Source organism: Suncus etruscus, chromosome 15, assembly GCF_024139225.1.
Source record: "Suncus etruscus isolate mSunEtr1 chromosome 15, mSunEtr1.pri.cur, whole genome shotgun sequence".
NCBI classification, from domain to species: domain Eukaryota; kingdom Metazoa; phylum Chordata; class Mammalia; order Eulipotyphla; family Soricidae; genus Suncus; species Suncus etruscus.
The window spans coordinates 31807840-31824970 of record NC_064862.1 but is presented as its reverse complement, the minus strand read 5'-3'; the positions used below and the strand labels follow the sequence as shown (position 1 = coordinate 31824970).

Sequence of the window (17131 nt, the reverse complement as noted above, 5' to 3'; positions counted from 1 at the left end):
AAAAGAACCCCAGATGCAGGCAACAAAATGCTCTCATCTTCAGTGTTTTCTCTATTTACAGGACAAGTCAACAGCAGGAAATGGTAAGTCTTCAGAATTCAGTTATTTGCTGAGGAAAGAATTTTGTCTAATACAGAAGGGGTTTTCTGCTAGTTTCAACTAGAGAGAAAAATTATCAGCTGTTTATAAGAATAACTACTTGGGAAGTGGGAAACATCTAGATGTCCAGGTGGAAAACTATATTCAGATCTACCTTCCTAAGGAGAAATTTATTTCCTTAAGGTTTTGTAAGCATGTGCATGAGTCATATAGTCTAAATCTGTGTAACAATTGTGACTATAAGAATGTATCTTGGTGCTTGAGAAAGAGAAATCAAATGAGTGATCAAGAAAGGGAAAAAGACACACACACACACACACACACACACACATCAAGATACATTGTGCTTTCAAGCAGCTATATCCTATTTGTATTCAAAATTCCTAATATGGGGGCCAGAGAGATAGCATGGAGGCAAGGCATTTGCTTTGCCTGCAGAAGGTCGGTGGTTCAAATCACGGTACTCCATATGGTCCCCTGAGCCTGCCAGAAGCAATCAATTCCTGAGTGTAGAGCCAGGAGTAACTCCTGAAAGCTGCTGTATGTGACCCAAAAATCAAAAAAAAAAAATTCCTAATATGAGGGCTGGAGAGATAGCTGTAGGGCATTTGCCTTGCATGTAGCTGACCCTGGAGAGACCCAGTTCAATTCCAAGCATTCCATATGGTCCCCCAGACTGCCAGGGACAATTTCTGAGTGAAGAACCAAGAGTAGCCCCTGAGCACTGCTGGTGTGGCACAAAAACAATAAATCAAACAATAAAAAAGTAAAGTTAAAAAAAAAAAAAACAAGTTTCAGGGGCCGGAGAGATAGCATGGAGGTAAGGCGTTTGCCTTTCATGTAGAAGGACGGTGGTTCGAATCCCGACATCCCATATGGTCCCCTGTGCCCACCAGGGGCGATTTCTGAGCCTAGAGCCAGGAGTAACCCCTGAGCACTGACAGGTGTGACCCAAAAACCAAAAAAAAAAAAAAAAAAAAACAAAAAGAAAAAAACAAAGACAAAAACAAATTTCCTAATATGCTTATGAACACTCAAAAGTGTCATGTTCAAGTGACAACAATGGACTCAGAATGGATCTAGGCACTTCATCAGTTTATTGAGAGATAATTTACATTATTTTTCATTAACAGATTTCATTCGAGAGAATATTTAATAAAGTTCATAGACCATGATGTGCCTAACATTGTGCTAATGGCTTTATTGAAAGAACAATTCACATTAGTTTCCACTGCAACCCAGTGAGGTAGGCATTACTGCACAAATGCATACCTTTTTTACTGAAGAATACACTGAGGTCTAGAAAGGTGAAGTGGCTCATCTGAGGTCACATTGCAAGGGAGCATCAGAAGTGGCATTTGAACCTGGCCATGTGGTGATTATGCAACTCTAGTGTGGGTTTATTTGATCATTTCTGGCACCAGGATAATCCTCTCTATGTCACTCGAATAGAGAATGGCCCTCTTCTGGTCCATGGTTTCACGAGGCCTCCAAATCATGGAGAGAAGGCTGGCCAGGACTGCATTGAGGATGGCAGTCACATATCCCCAGCCCAGCTGGCATTGCCCACTACAGTATATGGAAGAGTCTCCACAAGCTTCCTTGGAAAATGAAGATGCCAAGCTGATAGGGAAAATCAGAAGGCCCACAATGTTGGCAGTGGCTAGAGATAGCAGGAAAGAAACCAGCAAGTCAGTATAGGGACTTGAGTCTTCCACCCTAGGACTAAATCATCCACCCACTCATCTGTCCATCCATCCACTCACATCCACATATCTACCCACCCAACCCCTTATCCATCCATCCATCCATCCATCCATCCATCCATCCATCCATCCATCCATCCATCCATCCATTCATCCATCCAATCAACCAAATATTCACCCATCCATCTAACCAACCAAGTATTCATCCGTCCAACCATCTATCCATCAATCCAACCATTCACTCAATCATTTATCTATCCATTCATCCATCCATTCACTGTTTATTCAATAACTGTTTATCCAGTTATTGCTCAACTACCCTTTCAACCATCTGCCCATCTACACATCAAACTACTCAACCATCCATTCAACCAATCCACTTATTCTCTTCATTTCTCTTTCCACCTCCCCATTCACTCATCCACAGCATATTAATTCTTTCATTTAGTGGCCTGGCCTCTGCCTGGCCACCAACCAATCTAATCACATCCATCCATCCATAAATGTATACAGCCACCCATCATCCTAGCTTCTGACTCATTTATTTACCAGCCCATAAAGGAAAATCAGACACATCAATTCCAATGCACTCAATGCAAGATAATCAGATGATTTTCAGTCTCCTGACTGCTCATCTCTGACACTAGTCTACTAGCAGTTCCCTGAAGGTACCTTGGCTATTTATATACTCCTAATGTTTCCTTTACCTGAAATACCCTTTTATATTTCACTAATTCCTTCTCATCCTCCCATGTCTCTCCATGAGAACATCAGCATCATGAGAGCAAAGACATGTCTGAGTACACTACTCAGCCGATTTGGTATCTTCTCAAGGAAGTCTTCCTTATTTTCTTCCACCCACTGGGCCAGGTATTTCCTGGAACTTTTTCTTGAGATTGTGCTCATCCCTAACCATACAAATATCCATTGACCTGTCTGGCCCCCAAGCCCCGCTATACACTGCATGAGCCGAAGACAAGATTATATCTTACTACATGGTTCCAACAAACTTAGCAACCATCTGTTAATGTGTGAAGCCCTGTGCTAGGTGCAGGAGAGATCACGACACGTGACCTTTACCAGGTAGAAAGCTGGTGCAGAAAGGTGCACAAAATAAGCAAGCACATCAGATATTTCAGGTGAGTGAGAAAATATCAAGCAAAGTGAGGGGAAGAAGATTGAGATGGGAAGATCTAAGCCAAGAGAATTCCAGGCAGGTTGTGAGAACCTGGTGAAATGAGCTGCAGAAAACAAGGCAAGGGGAGACTAGAGAACATGAACTGGCCGGGAAGGTGGGAGAGGAGTTCAGTGAGAGACTGGAAGCTTGGACAGGCAGAGTATCATTCGATGCAGTAGGGTCTGTAGAGTCTCCTGAGTGTAACAGGAAGTCACAGGAGAATGAACAAGCCAGTCTGAGTGGCATAATCCGATTTATGATCTGATTTCGGCTTTCTCAGGACCTGTTTGACTAGAGTGTAACAGGTAGATTCTAGGGGCTAAGGTTGATGACAGGGAGGCCCAGGAGGTGGTTATTCCTCTGACAGGTGAGAGACAAAGAATTCATTGTGGGAGGATTGTGACCAAGCCATGGGCTGATCATGTGAAGCCCAGGTGTGAACTAGCAAAAAGCATCCCTAGGAACAACTGTCACCTTCAAGTTTCCCAGTTTAGCAAGTGGGCACAGGTTAGATTTCAGCCTCTTTCTGCCCTCAGCTGGGCACCTCTGGGCACCTGCTCAACTGCCCCATAAAAGATGAAGCAAAGCACTTAGAAGAGAGAGGAAAAAAGGGGTGGGGGGACAGGTTCTTGGGAAGAGGGAAGGGCAGGAAAAGGGGATGTGAGGGTGCCACCCTCATATTTCTGACTTGCTAATGAACCAGGAAGGATGTCTAATCTTAGGAATAATGACTGAGAGTTCTCCCTGTTCCCAGGTACACTTTTTCGTTTTCTTTTTTTCTTTCTTTCATTCTTTCTTTCTTTTTTTTTGGTTTTGATTTTTGGGTCACACCTGGTAGTGCTCAGGAATTACTTCTGGCTCTACGCTAAGAAATCGCACCTGGCAGGCTCACGGGACCATATGGAATGCCGGGATTTGACCCACCATTCTTCTGCATGTAAGGCAAATGCCCCACCTCCATGCTCTCTCCAGCCCCCCAGGTACACTTTTTCATTACCTCTACAAACATGTCTGAAGTGCTTGTTATGCAACATTTGATTTACCTGCAGCTGCCTGCATCCCTGGCGTCAGGCCACTGCCCCTCCTTGGACACAGCCCTTTGGGGGCTAGGGCCCAGGACAGGAGGAGAAGTGCATTGAAGGCCAACAGGAGCCAACCTCCTAGGAGGCTGGCAGCTGACACCTGTGGGAAGGGGAGGAGGGGTGTTGGCTAGACTGGAGTGGATGGGTGTTACATTGCCTTTTTCCCCCTAAAATTTCTAAAAGCTTTATTTTCTTTAAATAATTATTTTCTTTTCTATTTTTGTTTTTGGGCCACATCTGGCTATGCTCAGGGGTTACTCCTGGCTATCTGCTCAGAAATAGCTCCTGGCAGGCATGGGAGACCATGTGGGATGCCAGGATTCAAACCAACCACCTTAGGTCCTGGATGGGCTGCTTGCAAGGCAAACATCGCTGTGCTATCTCTGGCCCCAAATAATTATTTTCAATGAATCACCCTGAGATACACAGATACAAAGTTGTTCATGGCTGAGTTTCAGTCTTACAGTGTCCAACACCTTAACCAGTGCATACTTCCTACCACCAATGTCCCAGCTTCCCTCCTGCCCTCCCCCTTGCTCTGTCCTCTTCCCTGCCAGCCTTTGTGGCAGATATTCCCCCCTTCCTTTTAGACACTGTGATTTGCAATATTGTTCCTGAAGGTTTCATACATATCACTTTACCTCCTTTTATATTCTGGTTATAATACCCAAAGGCAATAGAGTCTCTAGGGTTAAGAGGTCTAGTACATGGTAGAAAACTTGCCACAAACAGTGTGAGGTGGGGTGAGGTGGGGGGGGGACATTGTTTCTTGACCAGCAACTGGATGCAGGGAACCCCATGAGATCTGTGCTACTCTAATCCCCTTTACATGCAAACAAAGGATGTGCAAGGACTAGAGTCATGGGTCTCAGGGCACAAGCTAAACAAGTGGAAGAGACTTAATTAAGGGGCCAGAGTGATAGCTCAGTGGGTAGGGCTTTGCCTTGCACATGGCCAACTCGATTTGATTCCCAGCATCCCACATTCACCCAAGCCTGCCAAAAGTACTTTTTGAGTGCAGAGCCAGGAGTATTTCATGAGCACTGCTGGATATGACTTCAAAAATAAAAGAGAGAGAGGGAGAGGGAGGGGGAGAGAGAGAGAGAGAGAGAGAGAGAGAGAGAGAGAGAGAGAGAGAGAGAGAGAGAGAGAGAGAGAGAAGATTAAGATGGAGAGATCTCTGGGGCTGGAGGGATAGCATGGAGGTGTAGAGCATTTGCCTTGCATGCAGAAGGATGGTGGTTCAAATCCCGGCATCCCATATGGTCCACCGAGCCTGCCAGGAGCGATTTCTGAGCATAGAGACAGGAGTAACCCCTGAGCGCTGCTGGGTGTGACCCAAAAACCAAAAACCAAAAAATAAATAAATAAATTAAATAAAAAATAAAATAAGATGGAGATCTCCAGTGCAGAGAGATGGTACAGGAGGTGAGCATGTGGTTGTGTGGGCAGCCGTGACCCTGGTTTGAGTCTCTAGCACCACAGATGGTTTGTCCCTGAGCATTGCCAGAACACTCCGGAGCACAGAGCCAGAAATACTTCCTTTTCCCCTAAAAAAGAACCACTACCACTAAAATAAAAAGAAATAAAGAAAAAGAAAAAAAATGATCTAAAGTTACAGCCACCAATTGCAGGCTTGACTGAATTTTGGATGCACAGCAGACCACCCATAGCCCTGTGTAGGTCCCTTTCTAGAAGACTGTGATCTTCCTCAGGGCACAGGCCTAGAAGTCCCTTTGTCCTCATTTGGGTCAGTGCATCGAAATAGAGACTTTCAGCAGCTAAGCTGGGATTTTCAGCCAGGATGCTTTCCGAAAGGCCAGGTTAGCCGTGCATGTTCTGGACTGCAGAATGGTGGGAGATGCCTTTGAGGATCCCCACAGGCCAGTGGGGATGCAGACTCTCCCAGCAGGGGGCAGTGCCACACTCTCAAGAAGGGCCACCGCGGCTTAATTTGTACAACGAGGTAAAGTGGGTTGGGTAGCTGCCTGTGGAATCATTTCTGGTTGGTTCAGATTCAGATAGCTGGGAGAAAATCTCAGCCAGAAACCAAGGAAGGAAATACGTAAGTGGCTCTGAAGGGCTTTTGTGTTTAGAAATTGTGGTCCTTGGGGCCGGAGAGATAGCATGGAGGTAAGACGTTTGCCTTTCATGCAGAAGGTCATTGGTTCGAATCCCAGCGTCCCATATGGTCCCCTGAGTATGCCAGATGTGACCGAAAAACCATTAAAAAAAAAAAAAAAAGAAAAAAGAAAAAAAAGAAATTGTGGTCCTCAATTCAATACAACTGGCAGGTTTCCAGGCCCAAGAACACCCAGAGCAGTAGGAAAGGGTCCTTACTATTCTGCCCTGGTGGGTTGAACTGGACACTCCCTTTCCCACCACGGGGTGGGGGGAATGGAAGAACCCCAGACCTCACCTTCCAGGCAAAGTCAGGAATCTCCTCCAGGGACCAGAAGGTCCCGCACGTATGGTTCCAGCCATCACCTGGAGACCAGGAGCAGTAGGTCAGGATGCCAAAGGAGAAGGTGGGCGTCTGGAACCAGACCGGGGAGACGAGGCTGAGGCCCGAGATGCAAGTCAAGGACAGGCCCAGGGCTGCCCACACACTGCCCATCGTCATGGTAACAGATGCCCTCAGCGATGGAGACTGCAAAGGCAAGGAGAGAAAGAAAGCTGTTAGGCCAACTATGGGGGGTGGGGACTGGTCCTGGGTACAGATCCCATGTCAACAACAGCTCACGAGATGCCACAGTAGCTAATCATCACTGGTGCTTGCTAACAAGTTCTGGACATAGAAATCCCCAACTCTCTAGTCCAGAGAGATAGTCCAGAGGGTAGGGTGCACACAGCTGACCCTGACTGGATCCCCAGAATCCCATGTGATCCCCCAAGCACCTCCAGGAGTTATTCCTGAGCACAGAGCCAGGAATTAAGCCCTGAGCACTGCTGGGTATGCCTCCCCAACCCACACCTTCAAAGAAGAAAGTTGGGCTGAAGAGATAATACAGCAGGGAAGGCACTTACCTTGCATGAAGATGGTCTGGGTTTGATCCCTGCCACCACATATGGTTCTTGATCCCCACTAGGAGTGACCCCATATGGTCCCTATAGCTTCACCAGAAGTAATTCCTGAGCACAGAGCCAGGAGTAAGCCCTGAGTACTGCAGGAGTAGCCCCAAAACAAATAAACAAAAAATGTAAAAAATTAACTTTAGGGGCTGGAGAGATAGCATGCATGCTGAAGGTTGGTGGTTCAAATCCCGACATCCCATATGGTCCCCTCAGCCTGCCAGGAGTGATTTCTGAGCATAGAGCCAGGAGTAACCCCTAAGCGCTGCTGGTTGTGACCCAAAACCCCCCAAAAAATTAACTTTAAAGAAACTCCCAATTCTGGAATGACTAGTACTTCCGCAGACCTTAGAGCACTGCTGTTGGGCCATGTGCTCCCTCCCACGCCTCTTTCATTCGCTCATTTGTTTCCTTGCTTCCTTCACAAACCAAGTGCTGGGTGGAGAGCAGAGAATGGACCAAGATCTCAGGGGGAGGGAAAAGGCGGTGAGAGAAGGGGAGGTGAGAGCTTGCTTCGATCCCTCCAGTTTGGCAATCCCACACTGAGAGTCCTCTCTCTCCCCAAAAGGCAGGGACAGACAACCCCCTCAAATCCCACCCCCCTCCAAACAGAAAGAGGCATGGACTGGCACTTCAGGAGTCTCTAGAGAATCATGACTCCAGAGTTTCCTAGTGAAGAATGTAAGTCCCTCAGAGTCTGAGAAAGTCTGTGGGGATCACTGAGGTGGCCAAGGAGTCACCTTGAAAGTACAAGCCATGCTTGTGTTTGGAAGAGTGCTATGTTTCTTGTCTCCCAGTTGTCCCCCAGTCTTGCTTCTTACATCAAAGAGCACAATTCAGGGGACTCTGGGCTTTTCTCTGCCTTAAACCTCCCCCCCCCCACTGCTAGTGTCCGACATTCAGCAGTGATGCGTGATGTGTTTGCCTCACATGCAGCTAACCCAGGTTCTATACCTGGCACCCCCTAGAGCCCTCTGGACACAGTCACAATCACTGCTGAGTGACCCCTGAGTGCAGGCCAGGAGTCAACTCTGAGCACCACCCAGGAGTGGGGTGGTTCAACCCCACTCCTCACACCTAAACCCTCTTATTACAGTGATAACAGGGACTGGCTGCTGATGGAGACATTTGAGGGAGGTAGGAAGCAGTCTTGCTAAAAACCAGCATGATCACAGTCACTGATAGATAAAAGGACTGATTCTGCTAGGGGTCACCCCAGGTTAAAAACAGCTGAGTGAGGGGACAGAGAGATAGCATGGAGGTAGGGCATTTGCTTTGCATGCAGAAGGACGGTGGTTCGAATCCCGGCATCCCATATGGTCCCCCGAGCCTGCCAGGAGCAATTTCTGAGCATAGAACCAGGAGTAACCCCTGAGCGAAGCTGGGTGTGACCTCCCCCCCCCCAAAAAAAAACAACAAAACAAACAAACCAGCTGAGTGGCCAGCCCAGCACAGGGCAAAGCCAACTTCCAGCTATTGCTGTCCAACCTTGGGTTTCACTCCAGACATCGAAGCTACCAGCACTTTAAAGGTGCTTAGAGGGTGCCAGGTCCTCTCCCACTTTCCCACTCTTTTTTTTTTTTTTGCTAAGGACCCCCATCTGTCCATCTGTGAAGCAGGGGATAGGGACTTAGTCACTAGCCTAGGCATTGTGGTCTCAAGACCTCCAGCTTTCCCTTCCAAGCACCGTGACCTTGGGAAGGTTGCCTCACTGGTGAGGGAATGGGGTGCGGCTTGCAGTGCAGTTCCAGGGGACGGAGGCCAGCGATGTAGTGGGCAGGGCAGGGAGGCTAAGTTGGGCCGCCTGGACTGTGAATTCCCAGGATTTGAGAAACTCCCTGGCTGACAGCCAGCACTGCAGTCCGGCCGGTGGGGACGTGGGGACGGTGGTGTATTTCTGTTCTGCACCCAATTCAGCCTCCCCTTTGCCGCTGGCAGTTCTCCAAAGGGGGAGGTCATGGTAACAGGAAGGTGGGGGAGCCCTGAACTGACTAGCTTGGGATTTGCCTCTCTCTGGCAGCCCTGGGGTCTCTCTGGGTGTTTGTGACCTTGAAAGGAGTTTTGTTCTCCAGATAATGTGCTCAGTGTCACCTGGGAAAAAATCACAGCACCAGCTCAATAAGGCTTTAGAACCCGAAACCACATCCGCCAGGCTCCAATTCACTGGGACCCCGGAAAGGAAATTTGAAAGGGTCCAGGCAGTGTCTCCCCAGCAACTCAGCACTGAACGGTTATTGGTGCTTCTTGAAAGCTCAAGGCACACCCCAAGGCCATAAACACTGGCAGAGGCTCATGGCCTGGAGGATGGGTTCTGTCTGACTTGTTCCCCTATTGCAGCAGACAGAAATAAAGGCTCAGGAAGCAGGTGATAACCCAAACTCAGAGTTTGGGCCCCTGACTTGGAACGTGGGTCCTAAGTGCAAGGCGGGAGAAAGGGTGAGTTTGAATATCAGCCATCAGCCTGTGAGTTAGAGCACCTGCTGCCTTATAAGCACATGACCATGAGTTCAAATCCCCAGGATCATTCATGGGCCAGGCTTAATCCAGAATGTTCTGAGCATCCCCTAGCAAACATCACAACTGCCACTTCTGGGCTGGAGTAGTAGTACAGCAGGTAGGGCCTTCCCTGTCTTGCAAGCAGCTTACCCGGATTCCATCACCAGCACCCCATATGATCCCTTGAGCACTGCCAGGAGAAATTTCTGGTGCAGACCCAGGAGTAAGCCCTAAGTACAGATGTGGTTCTTTTTTTTTTTTTTTTTTTAGGGGAGAGTGCGAACACAGTCCTCCACTACCACAAATTATGCAGTTGAGTTTCCCACATTTGGGGAAATCGCAGGGGTTAGCACATCCAGAGTGCAATGGAATGGATAAGCCTCACCCTGGGAAAACCACCTTCATGATCATGGTATCTCCCCTGCCAGGTAAGTATTCAGATGTGGTTCTTAAACCAAAATAAAAACAAAAATACTTGAGTGCAGAGCCCAAAATACATGAAAAAAGGGACAACGCAAACTCTTGACCGCACTATACCACAAAGAAAACAGCAGCACCAGAAATAACAGCATAGGGAGAACAGGTATGTAATCAGCCTTCTACGACAAAGGCCCACAATAATCCCTTGGAGATCGTAATCAGGATCACAGGTAAAGAATACCACTGGAAATCACTGATTCCAATGGAATCATCCCATAACATCATGTTTTAATGCCTTATCTTACTATATTTAAAATAACCTCTCAGCTTTTCTGTCCACAGACATCCTTGGATACAAAGGGTGGATAAACCAAGATGGCAGCTCGGGATACCACACGAGATACCATTCCTAGCTGGCACTACGAGATGGTCCCGAGAAAACTCTTTAACATACACTTTTTTTCAAGGTTATACCTTCTTTTAGGAATCGAAGCACGTGGCCAGTCAGACCACCGAAGCAGTACCCGTGACATACGGACTTAAACTACAGACTACACTCATCGAACACACTCAAGCAAACTCACATTCCCTTGCTATTCTCTCCTCTCTTCTCACTACTTTCTCTTTTTATCATTTCTTCTCCACTCTTCTCTCTACTTTTTTTTTCTTTCCTCTTTTCCCTTCCTTTCCAATGTATTTTCTCGTTTCTCCCTTCCTACCCCTACCATATACCTTCCCCTTTCCCCCCTTTGGAAATCCAAATACCCCCTCATCCCTCGTTCCCATCCATACTTCCCACTGTATTAACACTCTTCACCCAATATAAAAAAAAAAAAAAAAAAAAACCAACAACAAACAATTGACACCTGTGTGCATTAATTGACAAGGTGTGTGCAAAGCATAGCGGCACCATAGCTAAAAATGTGTAGCTCTACAGTCATGTGTGTGTGACCACTGGTCACCCCAACAATGGTGGAAGAGTGGTGAGAGTTATAATAATAAATAGGGGCCAGCGAGGTGGCGCTAGAGGTAAGGTGTCTGCCTTGCAAGCGCTAGCCAAGGAAGGACCTCGGTTCGATCCCTGGCGTCCCATATGGTCCCCCCAAGCCAGGGGCGAATTCTGAGTGCTTAGCCAGGAGTAACCCTTGAGCATCAAACGGGTGTGACCCGAAAAACAAAAAATAAAATAAAATAAATAGGGGTCGGAGAGATAGCATGAGGTAAGGTGTTTGCCTTTCATGCAGAAGGTCAGTGGTTCGAATCCCGGCATCCCATATGGTCCCCCGAGCCTGCTAGGAGTGATTTCTGAGGGTGGAGCCAGGAGGAACCCCTGAGCACTGCTGGGTGTAACCCCAAAACAAAACAAAACAAAAGTTGGGGGCAGAGCAATAGCACACTGGGTAAGGACATTTATCTTGTATGCAGCCGACCCAGGTTGGATCCTCAGCATCCCATATGATCTCTTTGAGCCTGCCAGTAGTAACTTCTGAGCACAGAGCCAGGAATAATCCCTGAGTGCCACTGGGTGTGCCCCCAAAACCAATAAATAAATAAAAAGTGAGGGCTAGAATGATGATAGAGCAGTTAGGGCTCTAACCTTGCATACAACTAACCTGCATTTAATTCTCAACAGCACATATGGTCCCTCAAGCCTTTCAGGAATAATCCCTAAATGCAGACTCATAAGTAAACCCTGAACTTCACCCAGGTGTGGCCCCCCAAAAAAACAAACAAAAAAATCAACCCCCCCTTAAAAAACAGTAACAATCTCATGAAAACAAACCCCTCAAAATGCCAAGCACCCTGCAGAGCCCAGGGTCAATGCTTTGTTAAATCCCACAGCTACATCCCAGAAGCATGAAGGGCCCTGGAGACCAGAGGCCATAAGTTGGGTGGCTTGTCCCCACAGCCCTGTCCCTCACTTGCCAGGACCTGCTTCCCTGGACCTGCCCACTGAAGGGTTGATTGTCCCTTCATTCCACTTTCATGTGTGACCTTACAGTGTTCAGAGTGGTAGACAAAGCATCCATCATGCCTCCCAGAAGCTTAGGGTTTATAAACAGGACAGATGAGCCTCCGGAATAGAACCACAGGATCCATCTGCCATTTCCCTGGTCATTCATGGAGCATCTACCAGGCTTGACGGGAAGAGCTGGGAGTGGAATCTAAAGTGGTGGGAAGTCGGGCAGGAAGTGGGACAGTCCAGGCAGAGGCCAGGATGCCTCCAGGACTCGAGAGGATGCCTCCAGGACTCGAGTCCTCAGGGAGGGCAGAATTGCCTGCCACAGAACAGTTTAAGGTCACTGATGGGCTGGGGGCAGCAGGTATCTGTCAGCGTGATTTAGAGACAACGAAGTCTGATCCGAGCATCTGTGCTGACCACTAAGAAGAGAAAGCCTGGATAGGCTGGGTGAGCATAAGCAGGGTAGGTTGGGGGCACCTGAGTCAGGCCAGGGGCCTGCAGTGCCCAGCTGAGAAGCCTGATTAGAGGCCATGGGGATAGAAAGGATGTGGGCTGGTACCCCTGTCTCATCCCCCACCCACTGCACCACCAGCTGAGCCAGATTCCTTGTTTTGTTCCAGGCTTCACGTCAAATTGCCTCTATGAACTGGGACAAATGAGTGACTGAGCCTCATTGTATTGGACTGTGAGTGTGGTGTGAGCTCAGATGAACAAAAGGCTCCGAGCCTCAGTTTCCTCACTGCAATGAACTGAGTGTGGTGAGCTCAAATTACTAAATGGCATTGAGTTTTAGTTTCTCCATGGCAACGCACAGTGAGGGTGGTGTAAGCTCAGATAAATCAGTTGCTCTGGGGCCAGAGAGATAGCACAGCGGTGTTTGCCTTGCAAGCAGCCGATCCAGGACCTAACGTGGTTGGTTCGAATCCCAGTGTCCCATATGGTCCCCCATGCCTGCCAGGAGCTAGTTCTGAGTAGATAGCCAGGAGTAACCCTAACCCCTGAGCGCTGCCGGGTGTGGCCCCCAAACCAAAAAAAAAAAAATCAGTTGCTCTGAGTTTCAGTTTCCCTACTGCAATGGAATATTAGCTTCCACCCATACTGTGAAACCCTAATTCCCCCATCATGTCCTTTTGGGGGGGGGGGAAGGCATTTGGACCCAGGGCTTTGTGGAAGGTCAGGAGATCAAGAGGGTGGAGCCCCAGAAATAGAATTAGTGCCTCGGGCAAAGACACCCCAGAGAGGGCCCTCAGCTTTCCTGCCATGGGGGAGCACTAGAGGTGCATAGTTGTAGCAGCCCAATTGGATACCTCAATATAGACTGGGAAGTCTCCTCTGAAAATGCAGTATTCAGCATACAGTTTTGAACCTTATATAGAATTGTGTGTGTGCATATACCTGTACACACACACATTACTGTAAGTGTTTTCAGGGCCTTCTGGAGTCCTGGGGCCCTCCCTGGACACGAAGGACACTGTCCTCATTTTTGCTCCTGGCCTTCAAAAATGCCTCCCTTCACAGACTCACCACACTTCAGCACCGGCCCCTCCAGGATCCCTCTGCAAAGGCTCTGGTTTTACTTGCAAGTCTGTGACCTCCTGGGCCTTCAGCGTCCCTGTGAAGGAGACGGTCAGGTTGGCAAGCAAAACCCAGGTGCGTGATAAGCGTGTGTGTGTGTGTGTGTGTGTGTGTGTGTGTGTGTGCGCGCGCGCGCGCGCCCGTGCGCACATGTGCTCAGCTCTCCAGCCCAGCCTTTTACTCTGGGATCTTGGATGGGCTGAACAAAGAGGGCAAAACCAGCCCAACTCAGGATGAGGTGAGGATATGAGGTTTCCTAGGGGAAGAAGGTCTGAATAGGGATTAACTGGCCTGCAATTAAACACCAGGAGGGCACATTCTTGCCACTCTTCGCCTTCCAGCCACCTGCCCTGGGTAATTCTAGTCCAAGGAACAGACTTTTGTGTTCTTTTGGAACCTAAGAACCTTCCCTGCAGGCTGTGACTTTCTAAAAACTGGGCACTTGGTCTTAAAAAAGTTTCATCTTCAGCATCCAACATGATAAATGATTCAGAGCAAGTGCCAGTCTCCACTTTTGATCTAGGTGATGGAAATACAGTTTAAACTGTCTTGAGTAGGAGCCAAAGGGATAGCACAGCGGTAGGGCATTTGCCTTGCATGCGGCCAACACAGGATGGACACCGGTTCAAATCCCGGCATCCCATATGGTCCCCGGAGTCTGCCAGGAGGCGATTTCTGAGCACAGAGCAAGGAGTGGCCCCTGAGCACCACCGGATGTGGCCCAAACCCCTCCCCCCAAATTGTCTTGAGTAAAAAAAACTACAGTGGTTCACATCCCTGAACATTCTATGGTGCTGTCTTAGCCCAGGTGAGCAAGCACCCTTGCCCCCCTATTCTGTTTTCTGCTGGACTGGTTTCACTCTCAGACACATCCTCTCACAATGCTGGCTTTTGGAAAAACTTCTTCAGACTTAGCACCCCAGAGGAAAGGAAATTCTTCTTTGTACCCACAAACCTGGTCATACCACAGGACCCAGTGATTGTGCCCAAGGCAAAGGGATGCTCTCATGGGCCAGACTTAGATCCTCTGATCTAGGATTGGGGGTGAGGCTTGGAGATTGGGCACAGGGTAGGATGTCATGAGACTTGTCCCACTGGAACTCTGCAGACTAGACATAGGGGAAGGGCAGGTCCTAGGAGGTGAGGGATATTGAGGTTGCTTGCAGAAGAAAGGGGTTGATGCTGGGCAGGCTCAAGACAGACAAGCACATGCTAGGTGTGGTGGAAGGAGGGATATCTAAGAAGCCTCTGATGTGTATTCAGTCTCAGCTGTGCTGCTCTAGAGGGGAAAGGTCACTCAGTGTGCCCTTGGCTAGGACATCTCTGCTTCTCTGAGTCTCATTTTCGCCAGAATAAAATAGGGTATTGCATTAGATAGTTACCTTTGCCTTTTGCACTAGTTCCATGGGGCATTGTCTCATTTCCCCCTTTGGCCACTATCTATTGAAAGGTTTTGGAAAAGCCCCTGGGACAGATGTGAATCCCAGCTCTACTGTTGATTCTCTCTCTCTCTCTCTCTCTCTCTCTCTCTCTCTCTCTCTCTCTCTCTCTCTCTCTCTCTCTCTCTCTCTCTCTCTCTCTCTCTCAGCTTCATAATACATCTAACCCAAAGTGGCCCTGAATGGGACCCAGCCTGACCTGCTGCCTCCCCTGCAGCTCTACCACTGCCTCCACTGGTCAGTTCCACCTGCAGTGACCCCACCTGAGCTGCAATTCAGTCTCCCAGCATCCTAGCTGCCACCCAGGCCAACTTGGCTGGACCCTTGGCAGGAGATGAGGGACCTCTAGTGTCTCCTCTTCCAGACTCAGCTGTGGCTCTGTGGGTGGGATTGGTTCCTTTGAGGCTGCTCTGAGGTCCAGGTAACAACCCATAGGGGAGGCTCAGTTATGTCCGACTGTGACTAATGAGGGATTGTCAGGAACCGCTGCAGTAGAGGACGTTCCAGAGACTTCTTCAGAGGTGCCTTGAGTGATGGAACTCCAGGTAGGTGTAAAATTACATGGGGGGGAAAATGCACCAATGAAAACAACTCTACAGGGATGGGAAAAATAGTACAGCAATTAGGGTTCTTGCCTTGCATATGGTCAACCTGAGTTCAGCACCTGCACCTCACTTATATGGTCCCCCAAGCACTGTCAGGAGTGATTCCTGAGTGCAGCTTCAGGAATAACCTCTGAACTTGGCTGGGGGTACTTCAAAACAAAACAAACAAAAACAAACAAAAAACAAAAAAGCATGAACAGGGTGTTTGCCAACAAAAGTGTGGGATCCAAAGCTATACTGCTCAAAGAAAGTATTCAGAGCAACATATGGCTATTTTGATTTACATTAATTCAAATGGGCGAGTTTTAAATTTCAGTCCCTCTAATAAAACACAAAAGCAAAAAGTAAACTAAATAAAATTAAAAAAGTCAGTTCAGATAAAAAAAAAATATCATATTGGCTGTATTCCTTCTCCTGGAAAGTCATCTGTGGTTAATGTTGAACCGTGCAAATACGGGACAAGTCCATCATGGCAGGAAAGTCCTCTGGGACAAACTTACCAGATTCTAACAGTGCTGAATCAGGGCAGACTTTCTGGAAGAGGAGGAAGAAGAGGAGGAGGCAAAAGATGACACAGAATGGGTTCTGGGATGTCTCTGGGTGTCACTACCGCTAGTTCTCAGGGGAAAGAAAAGTCAGGCCTAGGAGCGTGAGATGTGGACTTTGAAAACAATGTGTAACCTGATACCTCAAGGGAGCTCAAGGGGAATAATCTCTAGGTATGCACTGGCTGCCTAGGAGGAAGAATGCTGGAATGCAGGAGGCTAAACAGGAAGCCCCGCCTTTTTTTTCCAGGTGCCTTCTGGGAATTGTAGTTTTGCACCTCCGGAGCGTGCAGAAAAGCTGACATTGAACCTGGGCTGCGAGACCTTAGGGGTGAAAAGTTCTGTGGATGCTGGTCAGGACTGGAATACGCATGGGTTTGGGATCTCTATAGAGACTAGGAGTGGCAGGAGATAGATTTTTTTCTTCTTTTTCAGGCTTTGGATGCAGGTAGGGAGGAAGGGGGCAAGCTGAATGTCTAAACTGGCTGGAAAGCTGAGAGACCCATAATAGTTAAACATCACTTGCATTTCCCTGCAAGTCGGTTAATCAGGATTTGTCCAGAGAGGCAGGAGGTTCCTGCAAGGTCAGAAAAGAGAGGCAGCATGTGGCACACTGTCAGCTGCAGGTCTGCATTTAGCCTAACATTTATCCTACTCCCTTTCTCTTTATTTCATCCTTGTTATGTTTTTACAAGGTCAGGGGGTTGCATGCTGTAGTGGTGCTCACACTCCTTTGCTGCGTGCTAGAGATGGCACAGCTTGGCTAGACCCTAGGCACCACAAGGCCAATGTCCACCAGCTCATTCAGCAGCGTGGGCAGCGTGCCCAGCAGAATAGGTGCCACAAAGGGCAGTTAAATAGGCACTTTGATGCCCAGGGACCCACTTCCTACGACTCTTTCCACTTGTCCAAAAGCCTTCTATAAAAAGAGAGCCAGGAGTAACCCCTGATA

General features: G+C 48.1%; 1 protein-coding gene and 1 non-coding gene across 2 annotated transcripts; both read right to left on the bottom strand.

Annotated features, from left to right (window-relative positions):
- Nucleotides 1-1375: 1375 nt before the first annotated feature.
- On the bottom strand, nucleotides 1376-16229 carry LHFPL7 (LHFPL tetraspan subfamily member 7). The gene is made up of 5 exons (XM_049788871.1): nucleotides 16135-16229; nucleotides 13540-13627; nucleotides 6484-6714; nucleotides 4026-4164; nucleotides 1376-1762 (listed from the first exon to the last, which is right to left on the bottom strand). Exons 3-5 carry the CDS (start codon nucleotides 6685-6687, stop codon nucleotides 1500-1502), a joined length of 606 nt encoding a protein of 201 aa, XP_049644828.1. The 5' UTR covers nucleotides 6688-6714; nucleotides 13540-13627; nucleotides 16135-16229; the 3' UTR covers nucleotides 1376-1499.
- Nucleotides 9900-10068, bottom strand: LOC126031700 (U1 spliceosomal RNA). Its single transcript, XR_007503533.1, has one exon. It is a non-coding gene; the product is annotated as a U1 spliceosomal RNA (small nuclear RNA).
- Nucleotides 16230-17131: the final 902 nt, after the last annotated feature.

Coding starts and splice junctions, on each gene's coding strand:
- LHFPL7 (XM_049788871.1), bottom strand. CDS start 6,687: ATGACGATGGGCAGTGTGTGGGCAGCCCTGGGCCTGTCCTTGACTTGC. Junction 4,165..6,483: donor TTCCTGACTTTGCCTGGAAG/GTGAGGTCTGGG, acceptor CCCTTCCCACAG/GTGTCAGCTGCCAGCCTCCT. Junction 1,763..4,025: donor AGGGATGCAGGCAGCTGCAG/GTAAATCAAATG, acceptor TGCTATCTCTAG/CCACTGCCAACATTGTGGGC.